Source organism: Leptinotarsa decemlineata, unplaced genomic scaffold, assembly GCF_025532065.1.
Source record: "Leptinotarsa decemlineata unplaced genomic scaffold, Ldec_3_MD MMD2_P_RNA_scaffold_2, whole genome shotgun sequence".
Lineage (NCBI taxonomy): Eukaryota > Metazoa > Arthropoda > Insecta > Coleoptera > Chrysomelidae > Leptinotarsa > Leptinotarsa decemlineata.
In genome coordinates this window covers 21,338,896-21,357,677 of record NW_027412529.1, presented here as the reverse complement: position 1 = coordinate 21,357,677, position 18,782 = coordinate 21,338,896, and the positions used below count along the sequence as shown (strand labels likewise).

Here is an 18,782-nt window from a genome sequence, read left to right as displayed (position 1 = left end):
TTACAAACGAATCCAGATTTGGATTTCATCCAGATTCTCGTCGAGTAAGACTGTGGAGACGACCTGGAAACAATGAACGTTTGAGACACGTCCAGGAAGTCCACACATACAGAGGTGTACAGTAATGCTATGGGGCGGAATCATGATCGGCGGCAGAACCGATCTCGTTTTTCCGAATCGCTCCTTCACAGCTCGACAGTACCTCGACACCATTCTTCTACCTATCGTCCGTCCGTTTGCTGGTGCTGTTGGTGAAAACTTCCACCTAATGCACGATAATGCTCGTCCACATGTCGCGCGTCTAGTGACTGACTGGCTCACCAACGAAGGAGTTGATGTATTGCCATGGCCAGCACAATCACCGGACCTGAATCCCATCGAGCATGTGTGGGACATGCTTCAACGAAGAATTACTCCGCATATGGGGAACATTCACACAACGTTTCAATTGAGAGAGATTTTAATCGCTGAATGGGCAAATGTACCTCAACAAGACATTGACAATCTCATTTTGTCGATGCACGATAGATGTAGGGCCGTAATAAACCAGCGTGGAGGCCATACTTTGTACTGATTCCAATTTTTTTTGTATTATGATTTTTTTTCGGGGTGCCAAAGAAGAGCCACATTTTTTTTAGTTTTGCTTATATGCGCACTCAGTATTTTTGACCATTTAATAAATTTTGTTGTAAGTTACATTCGTTTAATAATCACCCGTCAACTTTTTTTTCCCTAAAGCGATCTAAAAAAAAATATTGCCATTTTTAAAAATATCCCTAGACTTTTCCGATGTGTGTACATTCAGCGACTTGTTTAATGAACTGCGAAACTGTCAACTGTTTTTTTTTGTCAAGGAACGCACGAGAGTCACATTTGTGTCAAGGCACAAAAATATACATTCGAACAAAAAAGAAATGTCTTGTTCAAGAAAATGTCTGAAAACTAACATTCTTCGAAAAAGTGTCGAGGTCATCTCAGATGTTTGATTTGTAGAAAATCACATGGTGTTTTGATGTACCCGGAATTACAATAAAATAAACCTCATTTCGACCAGGAACCCGATAATCGAAATGAAGGAAAAGGTGAAGTGATACTTATGAATCACGTTTGACAAATTACATAAAAGACTTTTTGAGTCAAAGTAGTCAATGCTGGAAAATCTAGACATATTCGCTTAATCATAGATACAGGGTCTCAGAGATCATATATTCTCAATTCTACTGCAGAGGCGATGGGCTTTGAACCAAAACGGATGGAAAAAATTATTCATTCGTTATTTAAAGGTTCAAATATCTCTGCGCAAATATATCATTGATATGATGTCGAATTAGTCACAATAGTTATTGCTGTACACTTGAAGTACTCGATCAGCATATGGTATGCGACGGGATTTCTCCTATGTTCAATGGACTTTGGATGGACGAGCTCAAGTCTTTATATATCTATTCAAATGCATGATATTAGTGATTCAGATCCGATAGAGTTACTTATTGGGGTAGACGTAGCTGGGAAATCATACACTGGTCGAAAACATAATTTGTAGAGCGGATTGGTAGTAGTAGAAACTTTACTAGGGTGGACGGTGATGGGTAAACTTCCGTATGATAAAAACAATATCGACAAAATAGCAAATTCTCGCTCAACATTTTAGGCATAGATGACCCTGTGGAAAATAGATCAAGGAAAGAGATGGAAATGACTGCTAAGGATGTATTTATACAAACTACCTCTAAGAATATTGAGAGTAGATATGAAACGGGGTTATCGTGGTTGGATGGACACCTATCCCTGTCTAACAATCTTTCATTGGCTAAAAAAAGACTTGAAAAAATTGAATATTAATAAACTTTTTGAGTCATATGACTGCATTTTCAAGGAGTGGTTGCATTAGTGGATTATAGAAGAGGTTAAGTATTCTGATGTGAAAAATCAAGTGCATACTTACCTCATAGGCTATCCTGAAGGAAAGGCACATGAGCAAGGCCGACCTTCGCTCAATCAATGCATTGAAAAGGGTCCAAATCTTATTGAACGTATACCTTTCATTTCTATGAGATTTCGTAAGAAGAAATTTGCTGTAATTTCCGACATACGTGAATCATTTCTCCAAATCAGTGTTCACGAAGCCGATCGTGATTTTTTACGCTTTCTTTGGTTTGACCAAAATGGACAGAAAATAGTTTACGTTGTCAACTGTGCGACCAGCCTTTCCGATGATGAATCTTTTAGTCCAGTCATTATAGTAAGTTCACCTCGGAATTCGAGATACCCAGCTGTAAGTCTGTAAACACTTGTATATTGACACCCTAAAAGTTGTCTCAAAACCTGCATATGGTAGGGTGTAAGCAACTATTAAATTTCAAGGTCAAAAGTCACAAAAATCGGTTTTTTGCGCTTTTTTGGAAATATCTCATTTCCTATGGGTTTTTTGCTATTTGTATTTATTATCAATATTGTAGAATACAAAATTCTCTACAAATTTTGTTTAAAAAATTTTTTTATACGGTGAACCGTTTTCGAGATAGAGGGCGGAGAGCACGCGGTCACAGCATCACTTCAGGTCAACCGGTGCCTCCGGTCGAAAACGTGCCATATATAGTTGATGAACTATCGATAAATCAATGATTATAAATATCCGTCAATTTTTAGTAACTATTATATTATATTTTATCATTTTTTTCCTAACTTATCCACTTTTTATTCAGTATTAATTTATTTAACAACACTTACCTGCCCATGTAATTGCAGAATTGTTAATGAAAATATAGGAATTATATTTGAATTTTAACCTAATTAATATTTATAACTTACATGATGAAAAAAAAACAAATAAATTATGAATTGATCTTTTTATTAAAAAATATCATTGAATACATTTATTTTTATTGAAAGTAAAGAAATGGAATAAAGGGTACAAAAACTACAATTTATAATTTTAATCATCTTCTTCCTCTTCATCGTCGTCTTCTGGCTGCTGGTAAATTGCAAACTGGTCTTCATTATTGTCTTCAACGACATTTGTCCCAAGTTCTTCCATGATTTCGGGGTCAAAGGTTCCATCTTCGTTAATGTCACTCTGATATGGTAGAGCATTGAGACAAGCTTGCCCATTACATTGGCCACAAGCTAAAGAGCATTGCAAGCCCGCTTTCCTGCATCCGCATCGCGAACCACAACCACTCTTTCAGTTGCAGAAAATTGTATTTAGCAAATCTTCTGGAGCAAGTGGTAAAATTGTCATGATAGGCTCCAGAAAATCGTTTCGCATTGCCCAACCCCATACCGGGGTTCCAAATCATGTCCTAACCAAGTTTGAACTTGATAATATACACGGTTGAAATGTTGATGAGCAGCTGCACTTGTTGGTGGAATATTTGAAAGCTGCACAGGTTTATTAAGTTTTGTAGATTTGACGTAATGCATATAACGAAGATGATCGAGACTTTTCACAGATTTCGGAGCATTATAGACTGCCAATAAGGTTTGAGTTCCACTCTCTAATAATCTCTGGGCCGAACAATTTTCTTCCTCAAATGCTGCAGCTAGTTCATCTCAAAAACTTTTAAAAATGATTTTTTCCCTTTTTAAAAAGCGCAGAAGTTGTGTCACAGAAATGAAATATGTTTTTTAGAATGAGGATAATTATCAAAACTTTTAGTCGAGTATATCTCCGTTTTTACATTACCTTTCCCAACTTTTTTAAAGAAAATTTCTTGTTCCTAAGACAGTGTACGCCCAATTAAAATGACAAGTAAATCAATATCTTGTTCTATTATAACTGCAGTTTTTTTAGACTTTGATTCTTCAATTGCAGTTTCAACAATAAGAACATCCGCATCATCTCTTGCTTGTTTAGTAGTAATATTTGCAGCTTGTAATTTTTCAATTAACATATTAATGAACTCATCTTTGTTATTTCGATTTGATAAGAATTTTTCTTGAGTAACTGGTACAACCATTGTTTCATCGAAACAAACTTCATACGTTTTTGAAAGTGCAGCAGGTCTTCTCTGCTGCTCCATAGTACTGGAAGAATTTTAAAATTTACAGATTTTAAAGAGGCACTAAATTATTTTCTATTTAAAATGTCATTAGTGTAAATGGGAATGTAATTATAATATGATTTAAGTTTTTCTCTTAATTATTTTTTAATTTTAGTACACGGTTATCAGTATTATTGAATAGATATAGATTTAATGCATGAAGAAAATGATAAAATATAATATAATAGTTAATAAAAATGGACAAATATTTATAATCATTGATTTATCGACAGTTCATCAACTATATATGGCGCGTTTTCGACCGGAGGCACCGGTTGACCTGAAGTGATGTTGTGACCGCGCGCTCTCCGCCCTCTATCTCGAAAACGGTTCACCGTATAAAAATTTTTTTTAAACAAAATTTGTAGATAATTTTGTATTCTACAATATTGATAATGAATACAAATAGCAAAAAACCCATAGGAAATGCAATATTTCCAAAAAAAGCGCAAAAAATCGATTTTTGTGACCTCTGACCTTGAAATTTAATAGTTGCTTACACCCTATCATATGTAGGTTTTGAGACAACTTTTAGGGTGTCAATATACAAGTATTTACAGACTTACAGCTGGGTATCTCGAATTCCGAGATTCTTACCTAATTTAAGCTTGAATGACTGGATTATTTACGAACAATCATTCGAGAAGCGGCATTATTATGGCTGAGGGAAAGTTGGAGTTGCGAGGGTGAGAGTTTATACGAACTGAGGGTGATAACTCTGAGATTCCATTATTTGGATTGATTTGGTATCCATTATCAAATACCCTGAATATTAATGAATACTATTATATAAATTTGAAAGACCAAGTTGTTACTGAGAGGTTAATTCTTTCTATGATCCAGAAAGTTTTCGATCCGATTAGATTCATTTCTCCAGCAACTTTGTTTCCTAAGCTGATACTACAGTCGCTTTGAAAAAAACAACACCACTCAGATAAACCCGTGATAAAAACTTCTTTACGATATGGATATTGAAAATAATTCATTTGGAAAATATAAAATTCCCAGATGGATAGCTCCCAGATGGATAGCGTTCACTACAAAAAAACCTGAATGTTGCAGTTTGTATATTTCTATCGAGATGCCAGCAGAGATGCTCACGCTACAGTCATTTTCTTGATGGTAAAGAATAACAGTGCATTTAAAGGCAGTCAAATTCAGAGTCAAACCACTGAAACAAATTTCTATTCCACGTCTGGAGTTATTGGCTGCGAATATTCTTGCAAGACTATGACGGAATGAGAAAAAAATTCCATAATTATCAAAAGTTATTTTGAATGATGCAACTAATTTTCCTTTATTTTCAGTATACTAATATTAATATAAGTCACAAAAAGTATTTGAAGCTTTGTAACTCCTATTTAATTATATGCGAGCGCTTTCGACAGCTGGTCGCGCTGTCATCATGTAGGCTCTACTCAAAAGTTATTTCTAGAATGACACATCAACGGTAATTTTATGGATTCAACAAAGTGAATCCTGGTCAACAATTGTTGGAAATCGAGTGCAACAGATTCATTGATTGACTGATATCGAATCTTAGTGACATGTCCCAGGTACATTGAATCCAGCAGATGAGTCAAAATGGTGGTGGGACCTACATGGTTTCATGGACCCTCAAAATCTTGGCCACATAAACAAATGTTAAACGATGAGAATATCACTTTGGACATTTTTCAAAATGAAACAGCTACTCAGGTGTATACTTGGTCGTTATTCTTTGAGCTATGAAGACTTGATGTTCATACTTTGTAATTGTGAGGCAACAGTAAATTCAAGGACCCCCACTCACTTAGCTGATAGTCGGCATGACCTTATTCCCTCAATACCTGCCATGTTTATTCGTGACCTAACATAGCACGGAGTACGTGAGTGCGATGCTATGGAAACAACTTCTCTCAATAAGAAGATGGTACACAAACAAAACCATTTTCGAAACGAATATTCAGGACAATTGAAGTAGATGAAGGACCTAAAACGATTGCGACAAGTCGAACTTGGTGAAGTAGTTCTAGTTGGAAACGAAAATAATAAACGCTTAGATTGGCCTTTGTGGAGTATCATCCAACTCCTTCCAGGTAGAGATGGCAAGATTCGTTTGGGGCAGGTCAGAATATCAAAGGGAATCGTGCTAAGGCTTATTTAACGAATTTATCCGTTGCAACGTATCGATGATATCGCAGCCACCAATAATCTACGAGATGTAGAATCGTCCAATGAGGATTATGCAGCGAATCAAGTAGACTTGCAGGTTCCTGATATTTTGTCTCCAAGAGATGAATACATCAGTGCGGGAGTGTCAGATGTCAATTATTATGACATCAAAAGCAGAGCAACCGTAACTGGAAGTGAGTGTACGCGTGTTAGTTAATCCGATACACCAAACAGTGTGAAAATGACACGAAGTAGCCGAGTTTGTAAGCCATCGAAACATTTTACTGTATAGTATGTAATATTTTTCATTTGTATTTAAGAAATGTCTCTTATTTTTATGTGAGTCACTTTCTTGGTATCGTTCTTCGAGTGGAAAGATGTATGAGACATTTTCATGTTCAATCTGGCTATCCAGATTTGAGAAGTTGTCAATGAAGTACTTCTTGAAGTTATTAGTTGACATTTGACTTTTCATTACATTCACAGAAGAGGATGATATTTGGTGAATTTATATCGATGTGTACAACGCTGATTAAAAAAAATGTCATGGAACTGAAGTACCAGTTTTGAGATTAATTGAAAGGATATTCTGAAAATTGACTACTCATTTTCATATTATTATCGCAACTGAGATGCTTTGCCGTAACTGTCCAAACTTCGAACCATACGATTCAACTATACAACTTTACATAGAGGAAATAAGTCAATATTTTATGTTAGCTTCATGCTGTTATCCAAATTCACGAGTTCCCACTCATTTCCATCATTTCCATTCATTAAATACAAGGTTTGATAAGCTCTAATGTGTATTGGTTCAAAGTTCTACGCACGTATACATCATGGAAGGGTAATTTCTGAATATATTTTGAATGCAATGTCTCTAGAATTTAGTCCATATTTCCATAAAATGACTTATTAAAATACATTCCCTATTATCAGAATTCAAATACATATTGCTACTATATTCAAAAACAAAGTATTCATGCAATGAAAATGTAATAGTGAAGACATTAATGGATGTTATACATTTTCTCAACAGGATTAGTAGGTATGCAATATTTCGAAAATATTTGTTACAAATTATAAAATGATAATGTTGTATAAATAGTATTATTTTGATATCAAACACTTCCACACATATGCTAATCATTTTTTAATTATTGACACATTATTGAGAACTCAATAAGAATTTACTCCATTCATACAAATAACTCATGGCACTGAAGAAGAGACAAGTCCAAGAAATAAAAGGTAATGGAATACCAGAGATAGAGTTGAAGAAACATGAGTATTCTCATCTATGATAAGAAAAAGACATGCTGATAAGATCTTATTAACCGATGAAAAACTGTTATTATTAGTGAGAACAATGAATTCGTCACCGAAATAATGCATGCTCTTTGCTACTCTGAAGTTTTCATATTATTTTCTATTATGTTGGTTACATGAAATTCAGAAAAAATATTGGGATACATATTTTCTGAACATATTATCAGAAAACCGGAGATGATGCTGAACTATCGCAATATTCAACTGTAAATAAAAATATAATCCAGTCAAATGGTATCGATAAAAGACCCAAGGTCGCTATTTGAAATATTAGCGAAATTACATTTTTTTTCTCCAGTTTTCAACCTAAAATATGACTTTAACGTTTGAAAGAAAAAATTTGATTCCTACATTTTTAGATCAGAATGAGATTATTGTGAACATTTATTTCTGAAATACAACCATTGAAAATTGAACATTTTTTAAAAAACTGAAAATTATCATTCTTGTCATGGGCTCAGAAATCTCAGTGCTCCATACGTGAGGACAATACTCCAAAGCAGGTCTGATCTAAGCTTTATTAAGCATCAACAGTTGCTGAGGTGTGAATATTTTTCTGGTTCGGAACAGTGTTCCAAGCTTTTGAAAAGCAGCCTTTGCAATTTCAGCGACATGATTGTGCCAAGACATATTGAAGTCCATTTTGACCCTCAACAAACTTATCGAAACAGAAAACGGAATTGTCTGGCCTGACATCATTATATCCGGTTCGAGGACATTTATCTTCTTGGAGAAAACCTATGCCGGAGTTTTTGTGGCATTGAATTGAACCTGTTTACTTTCACTCCAATTCGAAATCACTTCTAGATCTTCATTAAAATATGCAACTTCCTGCTGCTGGTGAAGATGTGCCTTCGAAGCCGAAGTCGTGGAATCCAAATGGAATGACGAGACAAGTGTGCTGTCGTCAGCAAAACAATATATTGGATTCTTGGTTTTTTCCAATGAGTCGTTGATATACATAAAAAGAGAGTTGGTGACAATATAGATCCCTGGGGAACACCAGGTAGAAGTATTCGAGATATATTCATCGATGGCCACTTACAGGGAACGTCCTTTCAGGAAGCTGAAATGATCCGACAAGCCATAGCAACGAAATTTGGCCAGCAAATCCTTAATGCCACACACGGTCAAAGGCCTTAGAAATATCAAGCGTAACAGCTCTTGATTTTCCATGTTTCTCGATTACGTTATTTCCAATATGGGTGATATACGATAGAAAGTCGCCTGTTGATCTTTGTTTCCGAAAGCCATATCGATGATCGCTCAAGATGTATGACGTCAAAGCGAAAGATTCCTGGGAATTTGTTATTCTTGAACCTATAATAACCGCCACTGGCGTGAGTAATAGTTAATAACAGCCTTTTGCATTGAATTAATGTAGGAAACGTAGAATTTTAATAAACATTATCAATACGATTTCGGAATACATTACTCGAATGAATTAGATACAAAGTATTGATTTTATATCACCAAACGTAATTAATACAAAAGACTGATTCAGGCGAGCGGCTCAACGGATATCGCGGATGAAATTACTTGGGCATGATTTATAGTATGCAGACTAAACAATAACGGTTCCTAGACATAGTCGGGTAAGATGTTAGCACCTAAACAATTTTATTGATGGAACTCATGGACCACCATCATTTGCCGGCAAAATATTTGAGAAGTCACGGGAGAGTCAGTGCGAGTTTGGTGCAAGAACACGGCAGACGAGGATATCGTCAAAAAGTTGAGGTTTTAGAGAAATTGAAAAGAATTATTTCAACCGTTCAGTGGATGAAGATATGGAGGAAAATATATATAAAGATTGCAAAGGCATGATATTAAATTTCACGAACAACGATTGGCAGTGGTCGAATGCTAAAACATTCGAAAAACATTCATAGCAGAATTGGATTTACCCCATAACATAATGCCATGAGATATTCTACTATGAATGAGAGGATAGTAAATGCTGAATAGAACATTTTCGTTACAAATCTGTTTCATTTGCCCCGGAAGGAATATAAGATTATCGTTATGACTGGACCAATTTAACGACTCTTCTAGTTGGATTCCCAAAAGATTTAAAGAACTTCCAACCTCATCATGAACTCGCAAATGTTTATTTTTCAGCCACAACCATCAGCGGTTGGATTAAAGTCAGTCGTTTCATAAATATCAAATTGGAAGCTCGATCTAATCGATCTGGATTCCATCCAGAAAAGAGCCATCCGTCTGATTGGAGACGCGAACATCACGTGCAATCTTGATTACCTGGAACATCGAAAAAAGATTGAAGATTTGCCCCTCTTCTATAGATACTTCAACGGGTAGTGTTCAAGTGACTTGGCACATTTGATTCCTCCAAGAGCGGTACATATCAGAAATACGCGACGGACTGTGGCTGCTCGTCTTTTTGAGGTTCAACTCACTACACCTCGAGCTTCACTGTTTATAAGAACTCTTTCATTTGGAAAACTGCGTTCATGTGGAATAAACTTCCTGGGACCTCTTTTTCAAATGGATTCAATCGTCAGCAATTCAAATCCATTGTGAATCGCTATGAGAAAAAATCTTCATTTTATGAAAAAACTGTTCAACTTTTCGAATGACATCATTTCAGAAACGGACGGCCCTAATAATCCCGTTCATGTCTCAGATAATAGCAGAATTTTTCTGATTCAAAAGTGTGTTTTGTATTTATATTTTACATTGCATACTTTCTGCGCTTATATTTCAAAAAGCAATAGATTTAGCACCAGTAAAAACATGAGGTTTCGAAATGAAGCTGATAGTTTATGTTTCTTCTGAATCTAATTATCATATATTGCATATGTATTATATCACCAATATAATTATTATGTTATAACTATATATTGTTAAGCAGACGGCAGGCTCTCATCCATACAGTGTTTGCAAATCAACAAAATGCGATTGAATTGAGGAAGAATGGGGAAAAATGCAAAATTAAAAGTTAATTCTCAAATTAAACAGATTCTGATGAGGAAGTATTAACAATATTTTCATAAATTTTATTAGGTATAGATAAATTTGTTTATATTCTCCTCAAAATCATTATTTGAAAAATACTGACATTCACGATATTAATACATTATGATTCATACCTTGTTCTTGTTTAGTTTTCTCCATTGCTGCACAGGCAGCTCTCCATTCCTGCAACTCAGGAGATGGAATAAGGCCTGCCGATCCAGCGGCATTATCTTTCCTTGCCTGCCACCAGTGATGATCGTCTTTGCTGATAATCTGTGAAAAATTATTAGATAACATACCCGGTGTCAACGAATCTATTAGACAAGTCATAACTTCTAGACTATTAGGTGTATCAAAATAATATTTAGTATAGGTACAAGGTATGTGAGGATTTCAAGAGTGGTTGGGGCTGTTGCATAGATGATCCTTTCTTCAACATATCCCAAAATGGAATGATCTAGCACAGTCAGATCCGGTAAGCAGGCAATCCACCGTACTGGATCATTGGTTGCAATAACTTGATTATTGAAATGCTCTATTAAGTAATCAAGAACGTCTCTGGTATTATGAGGGAGTGCTCCATCTGGTTGGAAGTTACGTAAAACTTCCAACAAAAATATTGGTCCACTTATTTTGTTTCCAATGATACCAGCCCAGACATTGACGCCAATCCTTTCTTGAAAATTACCCTCTCTCATTGCATGTTGATTTTGTTGGGCCCAGTACCGAGAATTTTGCTTATAAACAAGCCAATAGGTATTTGTAAACGTCATTCATCGGAAAATAGAATGCAGTTGATGAAATTTGGGTTATCTCTATGATTTTGAAGCAACCAATTACGATTTACGTCTATCACCATCGTTAGCAAACTAAAAGGAAGAAATAAAATAACTGCCATAAAACCCATTATATATATATATATATATATATATATATATATATATATATATATATATATATATATATGTGTGTAGACACAGCGAGATTTGATCGGACCGAGACCGGAGTGAGATCGGACCAAGAACGGCATCATAGTGTGGATAGAGCCTAAAACGTAGCGTGCCGGTCTACTTATCTTACCTAGCTCAATGTTTCACAATAAATCAAATGAGTGATTTTTTTATGTTAATTTGTTTTGTGATGCACTGTTTGGAACCTTTGGTGTAGTAATATATATTACTGGAGTTTTATCCCAACATCAAACCGTTATTTTTAACACTTCGACACGTGTTTCAATCACCAAGTGATCATCTTCAAGAGGAAGATTAAACTGATTCTTTAAATTTTGGACAAATTGGATATCTTTTACAGCTCTTCAGAAACCAAATATCTGTTTGTATTAGCAGTTGTTGTTGAGTGCTTACGATACAGATCCAGTTTCGTTGACCTGGGCGGCATTATGTACTTGTGATGCACTGTTTGGAACCTTTGGTGTAGTAATGAATATTACTGGAGTTTCAATCTTCCTTTTGAAGATGATCACTTGGTGAATGAAACACGTGTCGAGGTGTTGAAAATAACGGTTTGGTGTTGGGATAAAACTCCAGTAATATTCAAATAGGTACATCACAACACTCTCCTCAGCAATCTACGGTATCGATCAGATAAAACAAAATGATAAAATCGTTGGGCTTAGCGTAACCTGAGTAAATATGTAAATACTACGGCAACGATTTTATTTTATTTCAACTGATCAATAGATTGCTGAGGAGAAAGGCGTGATCACTGCTACCTAGGACTTTCCGAATTATTTTTCAGGTTTTAGTACATTATCCACATCATAATTTTTTTTAATAGAACCATTTAATACAATTATTTTACTCATTTTATTTTCAAGTTTTTAATTTCTGATATTTTGTTACTCAATTCTTCTCATTCTGTTCAGTTCATTAAGTGCGTCAGTATTACAAGGTAATATGTAATCTGTCATTTTGTAGCTGCAGTCATCTTGATTTTTCATCTTTTTCACAGAGTAGGTACTACTATTCGACTATTCAAACCTAGTCATTTGACAGCCATATTGAGGTAGTTGTGAAAAAATATGCAATCCGCCATTTAGTAGCTGCGGTCATTTTGGATTCACAATGATACATGAATTTATTAAATTGTATTGTCATCAAGATTAAAGGTGTACCAAATATCAGATCAATTCGTCAACAGGAAAGGAGTTATTCAATTACTAAATTTTACCCAAACAAACAAACAGATAAAGCTAAATAAAACCGTTAAATTAAAAACTTGTATCTCTCCAATTCAACTCTTCACTTCACTAGACTTTTTATTGTCGTTTGTTGTGATATACAAGAGGCCAAGATTTCAAAAATGCACAATTTGTTGCGAGATTATCTGAATTTTGCCTTAGAAAACAAATATACTTTCAATACACTTTCTTATTCATCAAAGTGTAAATTTTATTCCGATGATTACATGTTTTCAACACAAATTTGAACATTGTACTAGTTTTTAAAAAAAATACCTTGATTATTCACACAATTGTTCGGTTATTTGTGTAACAAATCTATTTTTAGGTTATGTTCACTTCGTTGTTCCATGAAATGTGCCGTTGTTCGATGAAATGTGCGTTATAACTATTGCAATGCAATTCCCTTCAATAACTACTGTTCAGGAAGCATCGGCCAATAAGATAACGCTGCGGCTGATTTTAATGCATGTACATATTTTTTTATTTTTGCAAATACATACAATTAGATAATTGAGCTATCTTTTTCTATGAAACAACTATATATAAGCATTGTATATCAATTTCTATAATGACAGAAAAGAAGGCGAAGTCTAAATTTTCTAGTTGTATTTTTTTGCGAAAATAAATGAAAACTTTCGGTTTTCTATGTGCTCAGTGCAGATTTTGCCAGATGGAATAAAAAAAGTGGCAATAGATCAAAGATCTGCAGTATATGATAGTGAAGAGAAGGTGTCATTTTTCGAGTTCCTGAAATAGTCAATTTTTTGCCGTATCTTCGAAAGTAGGCCAAAGCGCCACTGTATAAACATGAACAACTTAAGTTTGTTCTGGTTCCAACATCCGAAACTGTTTGGAAACTGCGCAAGACATAATGCGTACAAGCAAAAAATCTCAAACAGTCCGAAATAGTCTCGGACACTTGGTTAAACCAGAACGCATTTTGAGGATACAACTGTGCCATCTATCGTATATATGAAGAGATGAAGACGAGAAAATACTGTTGATCATGTCCATTTTGTTATGTCATCAATTATTTAAATCAAATAAATAAAAAAACATAGAAAATAGCTCAAACAAATTTCCACATGAATGCGCATGAGCAACGAGAACAGTTCTAAACAGTTCAGCTTCGAGAGCAAGAACGATTGGGGACGGTTCAAGACAGTTTAGGATCATTTTGCAGTCGAAACCAGAACAGAGGATTCATCAATCCGAACTTATCCTCAATAAACCAGAACGTTCTATATCAACTGCACATGATCCTCATGTTCTAGAACCTGAATTTCGTAGAACCAGAACGACCCTCTTATATATTCAATTATCATTTCAATATCATGACAACAGCAACCAAAATATATTGAAATATGGAGTTTGTTGGTCCATGTGGTTCTACAGGATAGATTGCCCATTTTTATTCCAGTTGACAGGTTCATTACTTTAAGAAATTCTCAATTCTGATTGATATTTGATGATAAACATCTTTCCGTCGCAATCATCAATTATTGACGTTTTTATTTCGGTAGACAGGTTCACTACTTCAAGGAATTCTCAATTCTGATTGCATATTCAATGGTTAACATGTTCTGTCGCTATCAATTTTCTGTGTTACTGACATCCTAGTTATGTTTTTATGAAAATGTTTGAACTGTTTAAAATACAGGAATACCTACCTGAAGAATATCTCCAGTTTTGAAGGCAATCCCAGCTTGCGCACAAGGAATTAGTTCATCTTCCAGAGGATCGTAGTCGAACTGGGCCCTTACAAAAATCTGCAACAAATGAAATAGTTTCAATCGGTGTTTTGAAGAAGACAAATGTCCAAATAAAGATCTTTTACACTTGGAGAACATTGATTCGTTGTCATATTGGGTGACACAGTTTCATTGAGGAATCGGTTTCTTATTGATTACTGAATAATGATAATAATAAATGCTTTTATTGAAAGGTTACTCAGTATGAGAGATACTAACCTAACGTAACAAATGGCAGAATTCAAAATCTACACATGATAAATCAAGGCAGATATTGCTCTTTCATCTAACCAGAAATGTTTCCACCGACTATGATATAAATTGCATTAATAATAATGAACGCTTTTATCGATATGTTCTTCAAGGATACCGAAACCTTAGCTTATACAAAAACCTGACTTTCAGTTTTCTTAAGTCAAGTGGGCTGAAGTTTGGAACTGAGGGATTTATCATGACCTGCCAGAATGGTGTCTTCAACACCTTATTTTACCTTAATCGATTGATGATTTTCGTTGCTCTCAAGATACAGGGCTTGCCGCGCCTGAGACCCTGTTACATTTGCTGCATGTCCGGCTTATGCGGCCTCAGCCTACAACAGGCCTTTTCTTTTATCACGTAGTAACATTGGTATATTCTATCTAAACCGTAACAGATAGGAAGACGATCAAATTGGAAAACGGTAACTGTCATCGGGAACAATGGTCTAAGAAAATTTCGAGGACTTTCGCCGAAAGTTATACGAGGAAAACCAAAAATGCTGTTTCTCGTTTTTTTCGAATGGAATTGTTATTTCGGAAAATATAAAAAATGGGAAATGAAAATGTTACTGTATTCAGAGTGTAATATGAGGTGATAATAAATATTCGATAAAACGTTTCGTGTCAACATGGCCACCATCAACTTATTTTTAAATAAGAACCTGCCTATTTTATTACAGATATTGATTAAGCAATAAATTCACAATCCAAGCGTACATCACATTTGATACTTTTATATCGTTTCATTTGAAATAACTGCCATCATCAGTGACAACAATTTTAAATTACGGTCCTGTCGTTACTTCTTTTGTAAATTGTTTCAATTTCTTCAAAATATAATTCAGACAATCAAATGAATTTGACAGGTGTTTAAATTTTTGTATTGTCGTAAATATTCTTTCAGAGCTCATTTCTCCCTAATCAATTATAAATCGTAATATTTTTATAATTCTCAATCCTGGAAGTAACGAAAATATCAGTTTTTGGTCAAAATTCCATTGTTGTATGATTTGTTATTATCAAAAAGCATATCAATTCATTCACCATCTTAAACGCGTAGGCTTTGCTTGGTTTCTATGGCAGGAAAAATAAATGCGTTGTTGATATCTGTTGAGAACTGTCAGATGTTTATAAACATATCAAAGATGTATTCAAATGATGAAAGGACTGACATGCTATTTTGAAAAAGAACACATATAAATGCTACAGGATACTCAAAGTTCATCACCTCAATAAAAGGGATTACGGAAGGAGAGTACGATAGGTAAGTTGAAAATATTTGTGAAAAAATATGGACGGACGAATCAAAATTCACCAACAATGGTTAGTTCAAAAGAAATATCCATTATAGGTGGAATAATACAAATCAACATTTACATAGGGAAACCAATTCCAAGAAAGGTTCGGAATAAATATTTGGTTGGTAATTGTGGAAACAAACATGTTTGGACCTTTCTTTCACGATGATCATTTGAATAGTGAAATGAATTCGATGGCTACTTAAATGAATTGCCTTTGAATGTCCGCCATGAAATACAATATTTTCAACAGGAAGGCGCTCTTCCCCATAATGCAGCAATAGCAATATGAACTGTTTTTCTGTTTGATTGTTGTTACTGATGATGGAGGTTATTTCAAATGAAACGCTATAAAAATATCAAATGTAATGAAAAAGATGTGTCCGTATTTTAAAAAAAGTTGATGGTGGTCATGTTGACACGAAATGTTTTATCGAATATTTATTATTACATCGTCATAGTACACTTCGAATACATTTTTCTCTTCCATTTTATGATAATCTCCAAATAACATTCGAAAAAAATTAAAAACAGCATTTTTGTGTTTTCTCCGTATAACTCGAGAAGGGCGAGAGTCCCCGTAAATTTTCTTCGACCATTGTATTGTTCCCGATGACAGTTACCTTTTTTTCCATTCAATTCAATCGTCTTCGAATCTGTTACGGTTTGGAATATAGCAATGTTACCATATGATAAAAGAAACGGTCTGTATATCCATCACCCCAAACCGGCCTTAAGCCGGAATTACGAGTGCTCTATTATTATATGTGGCAGTCGATACGATACCCGTATTGCCTAACGCTCCGGAAAAATTTTGAACTATTTGTGGAGAATGAGACCGGTTGTCCTTTTATCAGTCAGATGTCAGATGTTGGGTCTTGGGGGTGCCAAATTCATTAGAAATACTCAATTCCCATCATCGAGCAGAAATATAAAAGCTAACAAGCCTAATGCATCGAAATAATACGTTATTTGACGTGGAGATTCAGCTCAGGTTAAAACAAACATCGTTTAAAAAGAGAATGAGAAGCAGACGAATCACACCTTTTAACGTGTGATTCCTAACACGGGTTGGACGATAGTAAGTGAAAATCGATTGTTCTGCCTGGGGCTTGAACCATCGACCAACACGGCGGCCGATTTGAGTTAGTGAACGAAGCACCTACGTCGAACCGACCGGCTACCGATCAGATTATTGATTTTTATTTTAAGTGTGAAATAATTGCGTTTTATCACTCCATACCTCACATTAGCTTCTAACAATGAAGAAACAAAGCAATCAGAATATCGAATTCAACTTCAATCAACTCAAAGCTAAGTTAGGTTTTTATAATTGAGTGCAATGAAAATTCAGTTTATAGGTTATGAGATGAAATATTAATGCAGTGGAATGATGAAGTGGATTCAGTCTCGATATTGAACGAGTGTTTAGTTGGTAAACATCAGTAAGAAAAGCCATTTTTTGAAAGAGATGAAGTGATTTATCAGTCGTAATGATTTTGTGAAACATCCGCATATTTCAGATGTGCAAAAACTGATAATTCACAATCTAGAATTTCACTATTTTTTGTCTATTACTCTTCGATTTTTGTGAATCCATTTTATGTTGCAGAAATCCATTTTTATAATCGGTATCATTCATATGACCACTTGTAGGTAATTAATTCAGAAATTACAGAAAATATACAGGCGGATTAGAATGTATAGTATAATGTGTCAAGGTAGAAATGGGAGAATAAACGCAATAACCCAAGAGGCTGCAGTGTTTTCTGGAGACTTGAACTAAATGGACAAGTCAGACAGCTCCCAAGGTACAAAAAAAAAATGTAGAAATGCATTTCACTCTCAACGAATTGAAAAAATGAATTTTAAAAATTAATTCTTGGAAAATCTCATTTATAACGAACAGTACAGTTACAGTAGTAACCAACACATTCTCCAACAAATAAGTATTTAGTTGAAGGAAATTGAAAAAATATTATTATTTTGAAGACGGTAAAAATATATTATATTACTTTGAATTATACCGGTCGGTCGGTAGCCAGGCGGTTCGATGTGGGTGCTTTGTTCACTCACTCGAATTGACTGCCGTGCTGGTCGGTGGTTCAAGCCCTAGTCTGAACGATCGATTTTCACTTGCTATCGTCCAACCCGAGTTAGGAATCACAAGTTAAAAGGTAAGCCTTCGTTAATCCTTAGCTCGCCAAGTTTCGACTTCTGAAGGTTGTCGTTCGTAGGGGTGCGACAGTTGGTTAACGGAAAAAAAAATTTTAAACAGATACCGTCAACAGACACACCGCACCCATCAATAGGACTAATTTGGCTTTTTCCATAGGAAGAAAATATTACATTATTTTTGGTTGGGAGTTTAAAGGCCATGGTAGAGAGCTTAGTCTTAGTCTTAGTGATATTCCTCAGTTTACTTCGAGAGAGCGTAGAATAAAAATGTTTACAACATGGAAGCTAGTTGTTCAGGAACCGTGAAGCGCCCGACGCCTATTGATACTTTATTCAACGCAATATGATAAACAGCGTCGGCTGTTTCTTTTTGAAGTTCTTTGTCGCAACTAACTATTTTAATGGCTCATTAGCAGCGTCGTCAAGGGGCATATCGGGTAGAAATATCTCAGTGACTTTGTGGATGAATTCCAGTGCCACTTGCTTGAGATGACTATGTTGCTTTCTTTGATGTTCCGGCATGTTTGCATTTTGGAAATTCTTTCACCCTCACAAATTATTGAATGTACTATATATCAAACAAAACCAAC

The 18,782-nt window shown here is 35.0% G+C and overlaps 1 protein-coding gene across 6 annotated transcripts in view; it reads right to left on the bottom strand.

Moving 5' to 3' along the window:
• The window catches only part of CASK (peripheral plasma membrane protein CASK), a 624,590-nt gene that overhangs the window by 32,749 nt on the left and 573,059 nt on the right, over nucleotides 1-18,782 (bottom strand). For all 6 annotated transcript variants that reach the window (XM_074185376.1, XM_074185387.1, XM_074185391.1 and 3 more), the window contains 2 exons: nucleotides 14,379-14,477; nucleotides 10,640-10,778 (listed from right to left, as the gene is read on the bottom strand). In XM_074185376.1, the coding sequence (XP_074041477.1) occupies nucleotides 10,640-10,778; nucleotides 14,379-14,477 (238 nt within the window). The remainder of the gene's footprint in view (nucleotides 1-10,639; nucleotides 10,779-14,378; nucleotides 14,478-18,782) is intronic.